The sequence below is a fragment of the Phocoena phocoena genome, chromosome 9, assembly GCF_963924675.1.
Source record: "Phocoena phocoena chromosome 9, mPhoPho1.1, whole genome shotgun sequence".
NCBI classification, from domain to species: Eukaryota; Metazoa; Chordata; class Mammalia; order Artiodactyla; family Phocoenidae; genus Phocoena; species Phocoena phocoena.
Genome location: NC_089227.1, coordinates 6,532,513 through 6,551,669, shown reverse-complemented (window position 1 = coordinate 6,551,669; position 19,157 = coordinate 6,532,513). Strand labels below are relative to the sequence as shown.

General features: G+C 48.4%; 1 protein-coding gene across 3 annotated transcripts in view; it reads right to left on the bottom strand.

The window, feature by feature from the left end:
• Positions 1-19,157, bottom strand: part of EGFR (epidermal growth factor receptor) — a 184,868-nt gene that overhangs the window by 41,805 nt on the left and 123,906 nt on the right. Inside the window, exons 2-8 of one of the 3 annotated variants that reach the window (XM_065883459.1) lie at positions 14,750-14,901; positions 13,469-13,652; positions 10,309-10,443; positions 7,291-7,359; positions 6,373-6,491; positions 4,920-5,061; positions 3,372-3,488 (exon numbers count right to left, since the gene is read on the bottom strand). In XM_065883459.1, the coding sequence (XP_065739531.1) occupies positions 3,372-3,488; positions 4,920-5,061; positions 6,373-6,491; positions 7,291-7,359; positions 10,309-10,443; positions 13,469-13,652; positions 14,750-14,901 (918 nt within the window). Of the gene's footprint in view, positions 1-3,371; positions 3,489-4,919; positions 5,062-6,372; positions 6,492-7,290; positions 7,360-10,308; positions 10,444-13,468; positions 13,653-14,749; positions 14,902-19,157 lie in introns of those variants that run through there. The other 2 variants (XM_065883460.1, XM_065883461.1) reach the window with 2 other exon arrangements.

Below are 19,157 nucleotides of genomic sequence, written 5' to 3'. Positions count from 1 at the left end.
TGTTGAACTAAGAATAGCTAGTGTTCCACGGGCAGAGGGGAGCAGGCAGGAAACTGCAGCCGTGGGAACTATTGCTGCCATGCTGTCATTCATTCACTCAACAAACACTGCTAGGCCTGCTAGGGCCCAGGGACCATGGCGGGGTTGGGGCTGCAGTGGTTACAGGAGACGCCATGGCTGTCCTCAAGGAACCTGCTTTCTCCTCCTCATTTTCCCCACTTGGGCCAGAGTACAGTTGCTCCTGAGGACTCCAGCTTCCTCTCCATGACAGTGTGCCCTGCGCCGTCAGTGCTGTCCTGTGCTCACCCACGTGCCCCTACTGACCCTCAACGCCTCCCCTCGCCTAACTGGGCCTGCGTCTTGGTCTTCTAACTGAAAGAAACAATATGCATAGATTTTTTTGTTTTTAATGGAAAGAGCAAGATGCATTCATCTGAGAAAACCTTGAAAACACAGAATAAAGGGGAACAAAATGACAAGCAATTCTCCTATGTACCTTTGATATTTTAGAAAATTTCCTTCTAGCTATCCTCCATGGTTATGTCACACTAGATATGGAGCTGGTTTTTTTTTTTTTTTCCACTTATTATGCTGTGAACATTTGTCCTGTCATTAAAACCATTCACAAACATGGTTTTTAATGGCCGTCTGATGTTACATCATAAGAAATACTGGAATAACTCTTATCAGATAAGTTGCTTTTCTTCCACAGTGTTTACTTAAGCCATGTGCTTTGATCTGTGTCCTATTGTGACGTCAGTCTCAGATGCCTTTTTCCACACTCTGAGCCCATTTATTAATTTACATTCACTCCCGAATTTCCATCTCAAATGTCAGCTCCCTCCAAAGCCCATTTATCTGTTGTGGCTCTACTTCTAGAATTCACAGTGCAATCTTTGGTACCTCTCTTTCAGATTGTATCTTACTTTGAAGAATAATCATGGAAAATCTCATTGTTTTTCAATGAGGTTTTGAAAGGGGAGGATGAAAGGATGAGGGTGAGGTCCTCCCCTGGCCTCACCCAGGCCTCCCTGGGGACAAGGTCCCCCCGGTCCCTCCGTCTCCCTCTGCTCCACTCTGTCCAGAGTCCCTGCTGCTTGGGTTGCCACCTGGCAGTGGGGCCTGTCCCGTCAGCACCCCTGGACCTCCAGGCTCGCCTTGTACTGCGTCTGCCTCACTGTGGGCTTGGGAATGGGAGGGCGAGGCTGTTTTAGGATTCCAAGGCTCTGGCTGACAACAGAGTGAGGCCGGCTTCCGCACAAGAAGCCCTGAGGCAGGTGCCTGCCAATGGGGACTTGCTGTTTAATTACAGGTTCGGAAGAGATTTCCACATGTTTGAAAGAATATCCATTCTCTCTCTGTTTAGGTGTGATGGTGACGGTGGGGTTACCTGAATTCCTAAATTTGGAGATAAATTACACATTCACCCCTAGACCGATCAGATTTGGAGAAGTTGTAGACCATCGACACACGCATTTTCCAAACTTTGTTTTCCTGGCATCGCCCTATACCCGAAGGGATCTGAGTTGGCCACTACTCCAGGATATGAGCTGGGGGTGGGTAGAACATAGAGCATAATGATTACAGGAGAATCGAAGTGTTTGCTGACACAAAACTAACAGAAGAAAGACAAAAATCATCTCTGATTTTATTGATCCATTTGAGGGTGCTGACGGTATAACCCTCTCTCTCTTCAGGGGCTTAACTCTTCTACTTCCTCTGTGCCAGGCACTGCCCCAGGTTCTTATTTTCTTCCTTCCATGTCCCCTCTGCCGGGAGGTCTCCTGGAGCCAAAGGACACTTAACTCTCAGGGCCCTGACACCCCTGCCACACAGGAGCTACAAGGCCAGGTGGCCAGAGAGACCCGCTGGGAGCTCGTGGGTCTGTAAAGTGGGGATGGTAATGGCACAGACGCCCTAGGGGGGCTGGAGGGACTCGATGACGTGGAGCACAGAGGCTGAGTTTGCCCCGTGAGAGAACACACGTGCAATGTAAGAGCACAGAGGTGGTAATCAGTTTCAGCTGAAATCACAGATGCTTCTTAGGGAAGGTGGCCTCTGAAGCAGATGTTCGAGATAAGTGGTTATTCATTGAGGCATTTTTTTTAATAACAGCAAAACAGTGGAAACAATCTAAATGACCATATACAGGGAGACTGGCTGGATAAATTATGGTAGAGGGGATAGGGTATAGGGGATTATGGATAGGGTTCGGGGAGGGCCCAGCAGCTGCAAAGTAGGACGAGGAAGATTCATACGAAGTTATCTGGAGTGATCTCCAGGGTATGCTAAGTTTAAGTGGCAAGGTACAAAGAGTGTAGATGCGTCTTCTGTGGGACTGGAAGACGTGGTCTAGGCCTGCCACCTGCCAAGGACTCGGGTGCCAACCGGGGAGGCTCCCACGGGCCACACGGGAGACAGTCTGGACGTCGAAGTGAATGATGACAGGAGGGATTACCATAAACTGAATAAAAAAAGGATTCAATGACCTCACATGGGTACTAAAAAAGCTATTTTAGAAAAGAATGTCAACTAATAAACGTAGAAGACATGACAGAAATAGGAAATCACTCCTTTATAACCACCAAGAAATCTGACGCTACTTCAAGTAAATCATCGAATCTGTCATCGTGGTAACGGGATGAAATGGCTGTGCCACCTGGTGGGACGCAATGAGGGGAAATGCTCCTGCCCACCTGAGTCCCGCCTGGAGGAAAACCATGCCCAGGCCAGACGAGGGACGTCCTTGGGTCTGCACAGCATCGGGGAAAAGGGGGCTGAGAAATGGTCCTGAATTGACGAAGAGCATGGAACCCACAGCCCTCAGCTGGACTCTGGATCGAAAAGCAGCTAAAAAGGACGTATTGGGACAGTGGGGGAGTGGAAATTAAACTGAAAACTAGAATTGCACTGATCGATGTTAAACTCGTCTTTTGTTACTTAGGGGAATGTCCCGTATGTAGGAAAGTGTGCTGGCGAATGCAGGGTGAAGTGCTATAACACCTGTAATTGTCACTGGGCTCAGAAAACACACACACACACACACACACACACACACACACACACACAGAGTGGGAGCAACGTGGCGATTACTGAAAATTGGTAAAGTTAAGTGCAGGGCATATGGGTGTTCATTACACTATTCTTGCAACGTTTCTGGGTGTTGTTTGAAAAATTTCTCGATAAAAGATAAAGTACAGGATAAGCAGGGATAAATTGGCATTGAGGACACCCAGGAACAGGGCAGAGCGTAAAGGAAGGGACACGTTTCCGAGCCTGGAGATCCCCTCACGTCTCGTCTGAGCGTGATGCCGAAGGTCTGGGGGCAGGGAACAGAGACAGCCCCTCGCCCGCACTGGGCGGCTTCCCACCTTTGCCACAAGGTCCGTCGCACTTTTTACACTTGCGGACGCCGTCCTCCTCCACCTCCTGGCTGTCAGAGCTGCAGGCGCGGACGCACGAGCCGTGGTCCGTCACCACGTAGTTACCTGGGGGACAGTGAAAGGGAGGTGGCGAAGGCGGCACCAGGTGTTCCTGGGCCTCAGGACCCTCCATGACGGGCTGATCCTCTGGTTTTGTTTACTTTAAGGACAAAGAATGAAAGGCTGCAAACAGAGAGGGATGCGGGGTTCACGGGTTCTCGGGGCCTCCCCACCAGGCGCGGTGTCGGGCTGCTCGGGGCGCTGCCTGCTCGCTGGTCACAGTGTTCCCCCACCCCCTGCAGCCTGTGTTCCCGCAGGGTCTACCTTCAGGACTTGTGGTTGAAGCTTGACTATTTATTAAAAAATGGGAAGCTACACAAAGACCACGCTTCCACCGGGGCTGCCACACTCGGGGCTGCCCTCATCCCCACGCTTCCACCGGGGCTGCCACACCGGGGCTGCCCTCATCCCCTCCAGCCACCATGGGTGGCGGTGCCCATGCTCGGCACCAGCCCCGACGCCGGTCACTGTCTCGTTGCTGCCGGTGCAGCAACGTGTTTGTGTTAATAACCTATTAACACAAATGTTAGTCTATACTTTTCAGGAACTCTGTGTGTTCCTTGCGACTTTCCCAAGTGGATCCTCAAACTTATTTGCTGGACATTTGTCATTTTCCTTCTAAAAACTGTCTACTTTTGTTCTCTGAGGCTCTGAGTGGTTTCCTGTGGACTTTAAACGCTGCCCGTTAAGCTGTCTCTCAAAGAGTATATGTCTGTGTCACGACTGCGGCGAATTTTTCTTAGCTTGTCATTTACCTTACAGTGGTTTATTATTCTAGTTGTGTGTTCTTTTTTCTGTTCCAAATTTATAAAATTTCATGTTCACAGATCTGGTAGGGCAAACCTCTCCCTCATAATTGTTCTTAAACATTTTTTTCTTTTTCCTTAATATTCCCTCTTGGAAATCAAGATTGGTTTCTAAAACAATTTAATGAGACAATTCTACACTTCCTCTACCACGAAATAATTCATGTTGCCATTTCCCTAAATACCAGAGCCATCTGTAAAGCACAAATAGAAATAAGCAAAACCCAAGCCCAAATGATTAAACAAAGCCAACTGACTAGCAAAAACCCCTCTGCAGTATTCCTAAGGGCAAAACCTTCACCAGATTTTTAACCACTAAAGAAGGCAGGTCTTCTAACTACTCTCTAACTTAGGCCTTTTAAATACCTGCAAAGAGCTAAATGGGAAAATGGCCCAGTGGTCATGGGTTTGTGCCAATCAGAGGATGGGATACTCTGGGCGACCACGGCTGGGGCTCAGGACACAAGAACTGACTCGAGGTTGGAGCAGCAGCTGTCCCCTCACCTGCCTGACGCTGAGGCGGACACAGGGACCCAAGGACACGTGAGCGGGGGACGCGGGGATGCCAGCAGGAGACAGAACAGGTAACGGGGTGCCTGACAACGGAAGGGTCCCCACGAGGGGCACTCACGGGGGCACTTCCTGACACAGGTGGCGCCGAAGCTGTACTTCCCCAGCGGGTTGACTTTCATCTCGTAGGTGGTGGGGTCGTACAGCATGAGTGGCGGGCATGTGTCCTTGCACGTGGCTCCGTCCCGGAACCTGCGGCAGACCTGTCAGGGGAGGGGCGGCGGCTGTTAGACTCCGTGCGGGGAGCTGCGGCCGCGGTTCTCTGCGTCCAGGTGTTTGGTCAGAGCACACACGTCTAGCAAAGTACTCTCGGTAGAGTCAGAAAGACCCTTCTCTTAAAAGCATGGTTTTTCTTAAATCCACTGTCCCAGCTGTCAGAGTTTACAGATTATGATGAGGGAAAAATACGTCTCCGTTAACTTTCAGAACAAGGCAGGAGTATACACACGAGAGTAGTTAACTCTACGGTGAAATTATTCTTCGGCTTAACTTACGTCAGGTTTCCCTCCTAAACAACACTTGAGGATACATTTTAGAATTTATTGCCAAACGCAGAGAACCTGGACTAGGGGGTGTTGTGCAGAGGGGACCAGACCACGCACAGAGGGGCCCTGACCAACAGCCTCGGGCCGTCTCCTTCCAGCCGCACATCAGGACCGGCCCAGACCAGCCGAGTCCAAAGCCTGGGGGGGCCTGTCCAGCCTCTGGAACTTTAGCCTCCCTGTTCCTGAAAACCAGACTCTTTTGGATCCCATCCAAGGTGAGTCTCCCAGTCTGGAGCTCGCTCAGCTCTGACTCTGGGACCCCGTCTGTCCGCCCTGGTGTCTCGGGACTCACAAGGCGCCCATGATCAGATGTGTGGCACCCGCGGCCCATGGGGACACTAGGTCTCGCGTGAGCTTTCTGCAGTAACAGGGACAACAGCGAGGGCATCGGGACCCCACGGGGGGCGAGGAGGTGGGGGGTGGGCGTGGAGGGATATGCGCAGGAGGCCTCTGAGCCAAGGTGGAAAGAGCAGAGGCTTTAGGGGCGAAAGGCACAAATGGAGTCGCAGCTGTCCCGCCACTCGGGATCTGTGTGGCCCCTTAACTTCTCCGTACACACCTCAGGGGTCCCTGCGGCATCAACGCCCTAGGTTTGTAATGAGAATCGAGTGGAGCAATAAGCAGTGAGACGAGGCTGGTGCTGGCCACAAGAAACATTAGGGGCCCATAACACACAGTTCGTACTTTGGCTCATTCTATGCCCAGGTCCTGGGTATGGAGGCCACACACACTGTGCTGTTTAGAGCACTTAACAGGTAGGTACTTTACTCTCCACCACTGTCAGACAAGGAAACTGAGGCACGGAGAGGTCACATAAGTTGCCCAAGGTCACCAAGTAAGTGGTGAAGGAAGGCAGGACACTGAGAGATGCTTCGTCACCCGGGCGGCTACAGACGTCAGTCAGTACAGTGCAGTCACAGGAAGGCTCTCTGAATCTCGGGCCAGAGAAGCCGCTGGGGTGGGTATTACCAGGCAGTCGCTCTCCCGCGGCCCCATGCAGCCGGCGGCACACTGGCTGTGGCAGCAGTCGCTGGGGGACCTGCCGCGGCAGCGCCCGGAACACTGCTGGGCACAGATGACTTTGGTCACTGGAAAGAAGCAGAGGCCACCCATGAGCTGAAGGGTTCGGGAGGGAGGAAGGATGCCTTCCCCGGGACCTCGCAGAGCACTTGCAAACAGCGGATGAAAGATGGATCAATTTGGTGATTCTGAGTCTTGGTCTTTCTTACTGTACTTTTTTTTTTTTTCCCTACTTGTTTCTCATCACTTAGGAGAACTGACTCAGATCAACTCTGGACTTTCAGACTGCTGAATTAGATACCGATGAGAATTGAGTCTGGGGGTGGGTAACAGAAAGCATGTACAAATAGCATGACGCCTGCCAGAAAGCAGTGTTTAAAAGGACATAACAGTCACATCACAATTAGACTTGAAGTTTTCAAGATGACACGTCCCCAGATTCCTTGGCCATTCACGCTCCCGAACTAGGATTCCCGCAGAAAAACCCCCTTGAAGAAGAAGCTACTCTTGCTTCTCTGGAGGTGGGTACTCAAGAGAGGGGGGCAGCAGGAGAGGCGAGGACGTGAGAGGTGCCATGACTCAGGTAACACAGACAAGCCCCCATTCCCAGGAAAACCTGCCAAACATATTGTTCAGAGAGAATGGCGGGTACACGGGTGGCCCACTTGCACTGACTTACGACAGGATGGAGTGCCAACAACAGCCCGCGCTGGACTAACTGCACACGGGGAGATTTGCAAGACTGTCATTCACATAACTGCTAACATCTGGCCTTAAAATCAACAATGCTTTCGGAGTCTTCAAAGGGAAAACAAATGCAAGTGTAAGGGGAGAAGATGGCCAGTGAAACTCTGCTCCCCGACTCACGTTTCTGGCAGTTCTCCTTCCCTGCACCCCAGCAGCTTCCATTAAGACAGACTGGATCACACTTTGGGCCTAAAATATAAAAGTAATCGTTAAATTCATATTTTAGGGAAAGGGAACAAGAAACTGATGGCCCCTTCTCAAGCCCCTAGGCAAAGCCACATCCTAGAAACAAGGAAGTGCTTTCAAATTTCTTATTCTGTTTGTTCAACTGGTTGGTTTGTAAGATGATTTAAAAAAGACTCTCATGAGAAAAAAAAAAGAACCAGGTACTGCTTTTATTTACATTTCAGTTGTGGAAACTGAGGAGGAGAGCGATTATTGACTTGTCGCAGGCCATGAAAACTGGGATTTAAATGGACTCATGGGTCCACATTTCAAATCTGCTTAGGCTTGGAGAATTTTCCAGCATCTCCCACAATGATGTTAAGGATGCCTCATCTGGGGGGATGGGTATGTACCAACCACATTCGTGCCGTGTCCAATCCTCAGTGATCCCAGGAGTTGGGGTCCTGTAAATAAATACTCCCAGACTCCATGCCAAAGAGAGAGAGGCCTGGATGCCACACAAAGGGTAGGACGTGCATGGTCTGTGTCACCTGGTTGATTATCTAAAACTTCAGCTATTAATTTGCAAGTTACTGTCTGAAAATATCTGTAATTGATCAATCCATTCGTGCAGTTTTTGTAAATGACTGACTATAAATGACAGCTACTAAGGGTTTTGATCTCATTAGTTGTGTTCTGTTTTCATCGGCATTAAGAAATCTGAGGACCAAGTGTTCTATATACAGACACAGAGAAGAGCTGACCACCAAATTTGTTAGAAAGAGATCAGCCATGCAGATCACTTCCATCGCAAAGACACAGTAACCAAGGGACTTAACATGTGTCCCAAAGTCTCCCACAGTCAGGAAGAATTCAGTCTCTGGGAGAATTTCGGTTTCAAACAGAAGAGCTGACGATTTGCCAAGTGATTGTTGGACCAGGGCACCCCTTCAATAAGACCGACAAGGTTTACAATCGCTCCCAGGGGTGAGAGGCATCAGTGCAATGCTGGCACTTCTTAGAATCCTGAAGGATGGGAGGACGAGCCCCAAATGGATGGTGCGGGTTGTACATTGTGAAGAGAGACAGATGGAGACAGAAAGAGAGAAAGAAACTTAAGAGGAAAGAGCCAGAGTAACACATAGATATGTTCAAAGTGGTTGTGTCTGTACAATGATATCACGTTATCTTTCGTTTTTACCTGATACTTCCCCATATTTTCCAAAATTCTATTATAAGCATATAATATGTTTATAAAAGAAAATATTTAAAATAAAAACGTTTAATGGCATCTTTCTGTAACACAGGAAAACATCTGCCAATCAAGGGATTCAAAGTCTGCCTATGATGCTATTCTTAACCTTCTGTGACAAAAAAAGAATTAGACATCATTTAAAATACAGATAATAGAAAAAAGCAAGAAGAAGAAATAAGACTATCCAGAGGTAATCAATATAGGCATATAAGTATATCTACATATAAGAATTAATATCACACTACACACTGTATTATAACTTTAAAAAAAACTGCTAAAACGTTATGACAATTTTTCCATGCCTTTAAAATGTCCTTCTGGGACTCCCCTGGTGGCGCAGAGGTTAAGAACCTGCCTTCCAATGTAGAGGACGTGGGTTCTACTCCTGGTCAGGGAGCTAGATCCTACATGCATGCCGCAACTAAGAGTTCACATGCCACAACTAAGGAGCCTGTGAGCCGCAACTAAGGAGCACACCTGCCACGACTAAGACCAGCACAACCAAGATAAATAAATAAAATAAAGAAAATTAAAGAAAAAAAGTTCACCACAAAAATACACAAAAGGAAAAAAGGTCCTTATTTTTAAAAAATGATGATTAAGATGGTAAATTTTATGTTAAGGGTATTTTATCATAATCAATCAATCAAATCAAAGAAAAAACCAAAAAACAAAGCAGCTCAAGTTGATTTTTTTTTTTTTTTTTTTTTTGTGGTACGCCGGCCTCTCACTGTCGTGGCCTCTCCCGTTGCGGAGCACAGGCTCCGGATACGCAGGCTCAGTGGCCATGACTCACGGGCCCAGCCGCTCCGCAGCATGTGAGATCTTCCCAGACCGGGGCACGAACCCACGTCCCCTGCATCGGCAGGCGGACTCTCAACCACTGCACCACCAGGGAAGCCCTCCAGTTGATTTTTAAGATCCATATCATCTCCAAATTCTGAGACCAAAAAAACCCCAAAAAGCAAAAACAAACACCCATGCATCCACTGCACAGTTGTAGAGAAACAGAAAAAGGAAATGATGATGGCTTCTTATTTTCAAGACCGAAAGGTCAGCGAGATCAGGAAGGCAGCCGGCTAAGCGGAGCTTAGAGTCCTCAGAGTTTCCCACTGCCAACAGCACTAATGGGGCAGCCCTGACCTGCAGCCCGGCCCTGGCCAGCCTCTCCCTTGCATGGGCTGCTTTACTGATGAATGGCAGGGACTAGGTAATGGGAACTAGTTAAATATGGACAAACTCGTCACCGTATGCTCCCCAATTTTGCTGGGGGCTCCATGTGGGAGTGGCCAGGCCCAGCAGCAGGAGGACAGAGTTCAGCCCCCAAGCTTCCAGAGGGCCTGGCGCTACTTTGAGTCTCAGCGGCAAGTCAGCAGTTCACAAAAGCCTAGGCAGTCTCCTCACACAAGATGTGAGAAGCCCCCTCGCCAGGGGTGACCTCGCCGGGCTCTTCTCAATGCCACATGAGGGCTTAGCTGTCCTGGGGTGGGGGTGGGGGCGGGTGATCTGCCAGCAGGGGAGGTGTCACCATGAAAAACAGGTTTTTTTCCCCTCTGTCTTCTAGTGAGCATATAATCTGTTTACTATCAATACTTACTTTTGTATTAGATTAATGTAACATAATGTTAACTCTGCTTTCCTGATCCCCACCCCAGCTCCACAGCTCTGCCCACCTTAAGAGCTGCAGGTTGGGGGCAGGGGTCACGTGGAACACTTACATCTGCTCAGCTGGCTCTGAAATTCCATCGACATATTGCTTAGAAAGTCGGTGTGGACGATGTCCCTCCACTGGACGGTGTCCATGTTGCAGAGGGCAGGGTTGTTGCTGAATCGCACGGCGCCTTGCAGGATCTCTGCGTGAGAAAGGAACCACCATGAACAAATGCACCATCTCTCCTAAATTCTCCTGAAGTATGCATGCGTTTCTTCACGTCTTGCCTTCTGCTAAAAGATGGCAACCTGCAAATGAGACTCCCCTTGGAACTTCACTGGGGGCAGTGGAAAATAACCTGATGGACTCCTCTGTGGAAGAGTCAGGGTTCCCCTGCCCTGGGTTTTTGAACCATGAATGATCAGAATTTCGAAATATGGGGAGGAAAGAAGATAATGCTTCAGTCACTTAGCATAAACGACAAGTGTAGCGAGTCGGTGGTTCCCGGGGAGGTTGGTCTGGGCTGGACCGGAATGACCGTGTGATGACGATGTGAAAGGGCAGATGCAACAGGAAGGGCAGGTGGAAGGGAGGATGCTGTGAGGGGCTTTGGCAGTATTTCATTTGGAGAAAAGGGGGTGGGAGTGAGGTGCAGCAGGAGGGCGTGTACGTGTGAGGAAGAGACGGGACGGGCGCTGGGAAGGCCAAGATGTAAACCCGCTCAACTGTTCAAAGGAAGAGCTGGGAGGACGCGAAAAATCAGGGGTGATACGAAGAGTCAAGCCTGAGCAGAGGACGCGTGTTTTATCCATGACGTTTGTGTAAACATTTCCTGAATGACTTGTGTACACAGAGCACAGCACCAAGAGCTGCGGGGTCAGTGGAGATGAGTGCTTTCTGTCGGTCCCTTTCTAAGAAGCGACATGCACGGGAGACACAGTTAATGACCTCACGGCCACAGCGGACCACGACTCACAACAGGGGCCAGTCGGGCTATAGCATGGCCTGAGCTAATCCTCACGCGGTTCTCTGACTGTAACTCAAATCTAGATACCTAGGTAATGGCCAGCATCCCACAGCGAGAAAAGGACGTGGCAGAGGAAGGGTTCTCCCTGGGAAGCTCTCTGAGGCTGATGGAAAGACTGACATTTCCTGAAGGCTGACGGCGGCAGCACGTGGAGGAACCTGAGGGAGGGCGGGCGCTGCGGGCTCCAGTGGACACACAACCGCAGCACAGGCCCCGAGGGCTCAGGGGGGCGGTTCCTTCAGCAGACAGGGGTGGGGTGTGGGGTGTGGTGGGGTGTGGTGGGGGTGGGGTGGTGGGGGTGGGGCGGGGGCTACAGAGGCAGGCTGGGGGCGTCGGAAAGGGAGCTTTGGATGCGAAGTCAGAGACGGCAGCAGGACAACCAAGTGAAAACGTTCACCAGGAGGGAGCCAGAGTCAAGGGATAAACCGATGAGAGGTCAGCACTGGAGACGCAGAAGAGAGACGTCAGGGCAGCGGGACCCTCGGGACGACAGATCGGGGCCGGGAGAGCGCCAGCGGGGAGGCCGAGGGCCCGACAGAAGCCGCGGGCAGCGTGGCGAGGAGCAGAGGCCCGCGTTAGTTATCAATAACAGTGTGTAATTCTCGTCCAGTAACCCACATTAGAGGATTATTTAATAGCATGAAATAATCGGGATTGATACTACCCCAATACCCACAACGGAAATAATACCAGGAGCGCTTCACCTGGAGTAATTCACTTAGTCTTCTCAGCCCCCCTCGGAAGTCTGTCACCATCGTTCATCCCCATTTTTTTTTTTGCGGTACGCGGGCCTCTCACTGTTGTGGCCTCTCCCGTTGCGGAGCACAGGCTCCGGACGCACAGGCTCAGCGGCCATGGCTCACGGGCCCAGCCGCTCCGCGGCACGTGGGATCTTCCCGGACCGGGGCACGAACCCGCGTCCCCCGCATCGGCAGGCGGACTCTCAACCACTGCGCCACCAGGGAAGCCCCATCCCCATTTTTGAAGACACAGAGAACACGCTCCCGGGTGCCTGGCTGGTGAGCAATGGAGCCGGGGCTGGAACCCGCCAGTCCGCTCCCACCCGCCTCTGCCTGTCGCCACGAAACAGCGACAGCGTGAGGCAAGATGGGAATCCAGGCAGGCGGAGCACAACCGAGCACGGACAGCACAACCCAGCGCCAGAGCTGCACCCTTTAGGTGAGGGGGTGGGAAGCCCTAAGGCCGCCTCCTGAATGCAGAGCCCAGGAGGCAACCTGGACAGCAGACGTCAGGCTCCGTGGGGCTTGGACACTCAGCCATCCCAGCACCGCGGCCTGGGACCAGGCCCCTCCCTGCCCAGCACCCTCACTCTGTCGTGCATCCTCTGCTCTCATCCCCCATTTGGGGTCGGCCCCCCCGCTCGTCAGAGCTGCGTGGAAGATGCGAAGGCGAGGGCTCTGGGGGCACAGACTGGGTGGCCACCCCCGGCCGTCCTTTCGCTCATGTGGGACTTCAGGAGGGCTACTTTGCCACCATTTCTTTATCTGTAAAGTGGCAGAGCTACCACTTGCTTTCAAGGAAGGTTGTGGGCATTAAGTGAAGTTACCAATTTAACACAGCTGGCACTGCACCTGCCGCGTGGTGAGGGCACAATCACTGTTACCTTCAATTTTTAAAAATCAACTTGACGTCTTTTCTACGTCTTCTGTAGTTTCCTCTCACAGAACTCACACAAGTGCCCTACTCACAAGAATTCAAACTTCTCCTGTAATACCTTTACTCCCTTCCCTATCCTTAACTTAAAAATGGTTTTCTGGATATCAGCATTAATCTGGAAAACGTCTCAAATTAGGGTTGATTTTTTTAATGTATGTCCCTTATACCTGAGGTCCAGGTAGTAAGACTGGCAGACTACCTAAGCATTCCAGCTCCAGTCACCTGGTCATACTCTCTTTTCCAGAACCTTTACCACTTTTTACCAACTCTCTGGATACTTTTCCACGAACCAGGGAGAACTGGTACTTGGCTTAAATCTTCCCTTCCCACCCCACCATCTACTATCTTCTTAGCGACTTCCACCTGCTGTATCTTGCACACGGCTGGCACGCAAACACCTCTGTGTCTGAGTCTGATGAATAAATGTCTTCTCTGAATGGAATTCAGAAAAGCACCAAGTCTGCTGAGTACCATCCGAGGTCACTCTCTGCATTTATAGCCTCCCCATTCCCTGGCCTCTCACCCTGTAAGTTTCTCATGGGCAACTCCCTCAGTCCCGTTTTATTTGCACCGTAGTTGGATAAGACCGCTAAGGCATGGGTGTTTTCATAGAGCACATTTCCTCTGATGACCTGCAGCTTTTCCAAAGGAATCGTCTCCACTGTGTTGAGGGCAATGAGTACATAGCCAGCAACCTCCTGGATGGTCTAAGGAGATAAAACATAAACATATTATTTCTCTTTTGAGGAACTCACAAATGCAAGATCTGAAACAGGTCCAGAGAGCCCAGGACACCTGGCTGAACAGGAGTGTTTGACAGATGCAAAGCATGCAGGTGATTACCATTGGATCCCATGGGAGGTGACAGAATTTACGATGATTCCTGCATTTTTTGGGTTTGTTTTTTTTTTTTTTTTTTTACTATACGCAGGCCTCTCACTGTTGTGGCCTCTCCCGTTGCGGAGCACAGGCTCCAGACGCGCAGGCTCAGCGGCCATGGCTCACAGGCCCAGCCGCTCCGCGGCATGTGGGACCTTCCCGGACCGGGGCACGAACCCGTGTCCCCTGCGACGGCAGGTGGATTCTCAACCACTGCGCCACCAGGGAAGCCCTGATTCCTGCATTTTTGCCTCTTCAGCTTGATAACAATAACAAAGGACCATGTGTATTACTTAGGAATGCTGTGACTTTCATTTTGCTTGCTGTTCAACACACTGAGATGAAAATGGAAATGTTTTATTAATTTATTTTCTATCTGTCTTGCAGGTTTTCCTATTAAAAAAAACCAAACAAACCCAGAAGAAAACCAATCAAATCCTAAGTTTACACCAAACTCAGAAGCCTTCAGGGCTGATTCCCATTGGCTCCTTAGAGCCTACTGTGAAACATTTGGGAATTTTGTGAATGAGTCGTTAAACTCTTGGTAGCTGGAAATCAACCACGGTGGGGGTATTTATACCCAGGAAATAGACAAATGCTACAAAGCAGGAGGCTTTTTTTTTTTTTTTTTTTTAAAGAGCCAGTATGTCAGGATACCATGGCTGAAGTGACGGTTAAAAGATTAGTGTCCATGATGATCACGGAATGCCAGACCAGTCTGTTTCTCTTTGTTGTTCTTTTATAGCTATAACTTGACACTAGCTGGTAAAGTGGCCTTTTCATAAAACTTGCATGTGTAGGTCCCTAGGACTTATCATTACCACAGCAAAAGTAAATACAATGCCAGTTAAATTCTGCCAAGGCCTTTATCTACTTATATTTACTTCTACTATATTTGGGTAAGAATCAAATTCATTGAACTAACCTTTAGGAAAGAAAGGTTGTAACTACTTTGCATGTAGGTAATTTCCAAATTCCCAAGGACCACCTCACAGTTATTGAACATCCTCTGGAGGCTCAGAAAGTGGTCTTCAAAAGTGCCCAACTGGGTGAGCTTGTTACTTGTCCCTTGGCAAACTGGAAACAAGAGGAAAAGAGGTATCACATGAAATGCCAAGTAGAAGAGCAAAACTAAAGTAAAAGGATATTCGCAATCTTCAACTAACTGCACACTTCAGTGACTTACGACATATTCCGATCGAAGGCCACTCAGGACAAATGTGACGAAAAATGTTTAAAAGTTTATCTGAGGTGCAGTCCATAATAAGGACTAGTTCATCTCTATAATGCGTGGAATTGTTCAAAACTGTTAAAAGTTCAAGGGGAAACAGATGGGAATTCTATGAAAATCTTTAAGATAAAACAGTCTATAAGAGCTTTAGTAAACAAAAAATACATATCATAATACGCAACTCAGCATTACAACGATGAGTTAACAACCATATAATGAACTTTTTACTTTGCAAAAAACTGCATGTCACATTATTGCGTGCTCAAAGAATATTTACAAACCTATTTTCTGACCATAACACTGTACAACCTAAAATCAATGACAAGAGTGTAAACTGAAACCCCCTGGCTGGAGATGAAAAATATTCTAAACGAATGCACCAAAGAATAAAATTAAATATTATATAACATTTAGAAAATGACGACATGAAAACATATATTTAAAAAACACACTCAGCTACTAAGAAACCAACACGCCTTTGTGTTTGCCTACACTCCAAGGAGCCCACACACCCAGGCGCAGGTGCAAGGGTTTTGCATCCCCTGCTGGGATGTGGCCTTGGCACGGTTAACTCCCTGATGTTTTCAGGTATCAAACTTAATGTAGGAAAACATTTTAAATTAGGGGACAAAGTTACACTATGAAAATACGTTTGGTAGTCTATCTTTAAAAGCAAGGGAGAGGATTATAATAAAGCCATGTTTATAAACCTAGCTCTTTGAACAACATGTACAGGCAAGCATGAGAAAACAAAGAGGTTCGGGCCTTTTGAAGCAGGGAGCTGTTAAGGGACTGTACTTTGAACCCAAATTATCATAAGTGAAGAAATATGGCCCCTGGCTTTGGAAGTTAGATTCAGCCCAGGCCAGGCTCTTCCACGGATGCAACCTGCAACCAGGTGGTTGAGAACAACACCAAGGCCAGAGTCAATATGCAGGGACTCCCTTCAGGAACTCTTCTCCAGTCTTCATTCCTCTTTGATAGGTCCTTTGTCCCCTCCCCACAGAAGTGTTCCGAAGAGCATCACCGTCCGCTCTTGCATTTTAGTGCCCCGGCAGCGAGCACGTGTTCAGATACCACACAATCAATGCAAAGCATTTACACCAACAGTAAATATGAAGCAACCCTTACTTCCTCTTTAACTGTGTGGGGATTTCCCTCTTTTCCCCTTCTGTGGTCTCATTCAAATCTGGTGGTAGAGAGAACGTTCACAAGGGAACTGCGACGGCCCACAAGACAGAGGCCCCCGGCAGTGTCTCCAGGGCACAGTGATTCCATCACTCTTCCAACCATAACACGGGATGGACCCAACACCTCTGGCTGCTTTCACCCAGGAGTGTGGACCGCTCTGACGGGAACCTCAAGTTGGAACCGCTGTACACAGTTGGCAACGCACGTGGACGGGGCCAGACTGATTTCCCAATTCTAAGGTCCTTAAAGATGCCACCACCAACGGAGGTACAGGGTTTTGACGATAAAGGGTGACCTTTCTGTCCGCACACCTTGGAACAAAAGCTGCCTTCCAGCTGACAGACCATGGTCTCTAAATTTCAGCCTAACTGGTCAGCTCTGGTCTAGGGAGCCCCAAGTATCCATCATGCCCTTCACACCAGCCAGGTGACCAGTATTGACTAGAACTGGGTGTTGGAGCACATTTCTGAAGCATTTCTTCTGTACACAGAAGGATGAAAACAATCCCATCTACTTTCATTTTAAAGGATCAGGGGTACTAGCTTGTAAATTTCTCTTCGCTGAACCAAAGAATTTTTATTATTAAATCACGCAAAAGTGACTTTCATCAGTAGAAAAGGAAAACATGCCATGCCAGTTTAGCCTGTTATAGAAGAAAATAATTGCAAGAAGACTGTAATTGTGTTGTCATTCACTCATTCAAAAAGTGCTGAACGAGTATTTATTTGATGAATACCTACCATGACCCTTCACTGTTTACAATTAGTATGAATTACTTTTACATTCATAAAAGATCCTGTATTGGAAGATAATAGCAACGTTACACATTACTGATATGAAGGTTAATTTGTAAAACATTTTGAGAAGCAACTGGACAACCTGTGTAAACAAATAAATATCTTTATACCAAATATCTCATGTTATGTAATATAAAGCAGTGAGAAAATTTCAATGTGAGAATACTGAATCAGTCATATTAAAAAGTAAAAATCACTAACTAGTGAGGCAGATTTAAGACAAAACTGCAAGAGCGAGAGCCCTTAGCTCAGCCAGGAGAAAGTTTCTTGGTCAGCCCTTCATCCTTATGCAACACTGAACGACTTCCCCGAGCTCTACGCCACGCTTTCCTCAAGTACTGACTTGGTGAAAACAATTCTGGCCTCCCAGAATGGTTCTGAGGATGGAATGAACACAAAAGCTTCAACTTTCTTTCGCTACAGCTAACTACTGGCAACTGTGACAGTTGTTTGACATAAGGTGCCTCTGGACAGACGTTGGGGGCCCCTGTGGACGTGTCCTTGTCCTAAGGTGCTGTCTGAACTGGGCATGTTTGAATCTGCCGATTGGCTTACTCAAATACCGGGCATTAAACAGAGTTACTTTATTCTTTGTCTGAAGAATATTTACCCAATCGTAAGAAGAAAGAAAAAGAAATACATTGTACTTTAAGAATTTCATTAAAATTTGTATTTCGGCATATTTAAGCAATTGATTCAAATAGAAATTTAATATGACCTTAGGGCTATGAAGTTGAAAACCAGACAATTAAAAGTGTTTGTGTCAAGCTCCGTACAGCATTCTAAGGATTTGCTCTCCCTCCTGCAAATGTGAAGACAAATCCTACTGAACCAAGAACAGTAGGGCCCTGCAAAGCACTTAGCTTTTCACCTTCACAGTTTATTACGACGATTCATAAATGGACAGAAGAGCTAAAAGAATTGTACTGTGAACATCCTTAAAGTAGCAACTTACTACGTTTACTTGGTCACGTATCTATCCATCTTCTTTTTTTGATGCATTTTAAAGTAAGGTACAGATGTCGGTACCCTTCACCCTGACATGCCACGGGTTACAGTTCAACATGAGTGGACAGCTGTTGTTGAGGTAATATCACAAACAGTGAGACAATCAGTCTTAAGCGTAGCGTCGATGAGTTTCAACAAATGCATGCACCCGTGTAACCTGTTACCCCTGGAACATCACGGTTTACCCTAGGAGCTCCCTCACGGCCCCGCCCCGACAATCCCCGCCCCACACACCACACGCCGCAATCTGTTTTCACTTAGAATAGTTCTGCCTGTTTGGGGACCTCGTTCTCCTGGAATCACGCAGCACCGTCCTTTGTTGTCAGGTCCCCTGCACAGCAGGTGTTTCTGAGATTCATCCTGGTGCCGGGCTTCACGTGGCTTCCAGGGAGTCTTACGGGAAGTTATCTGCGAATTACACTCGGACACTGAGAGCTGATCCAGAGTCAGGCTGTTCTTTTTCTCAAGAATCCCCCAAATTATCTTAACCGAAAATAAAACAATCTGCCTCCTTTAAGTCTTGAGATACCCCTGATGTGAGGGGGAGAGCCTGTGGCTTTCCTGTGTCATTGTGGGAGTGGGCCCTTCTCTTTGCCCACAAGCCCGGGCAAATGTGTACGGCTGATTAAGACACAACATGAAAACAGGTTTCTCCAGATTTCTCCAAATCCACTTAGACGCTTGTGGAATTGCCTAAGTAAACTCATAATTGTTTTAATTTGTTTTCTCTACACTTCAACGGCAACCAAAGTCACTGGGCTGTTGCCAATCTATCCCCTTCTCCGAAGTTGTCTGTTTTTACTGTTACCCCATTTTCCACAGAGTACCTCATTTTGAAGCAGAAATCACATTGCACTGCTCTTGGTTTGAACGATCCAGGTTTCCCAGTATCATCAGAACACGGGACGGGCCCCTGCCCACGGCCTCCCCACCTCCTCTCAGTCTCCCTCCCCCCGTCCACCGGCCCAGCCACGTATGTTCTCCCCCGACACACAGCCCCGCCCCCGTTTCTCCCCGGTGCCAGGTTCCCGCTCCCTTCAGGGCTGTTCCATCTGCTTGGAATGCTCTTCCCTTTCTCCCCAGCTCTTTGCATCTTTGTCTCCCTT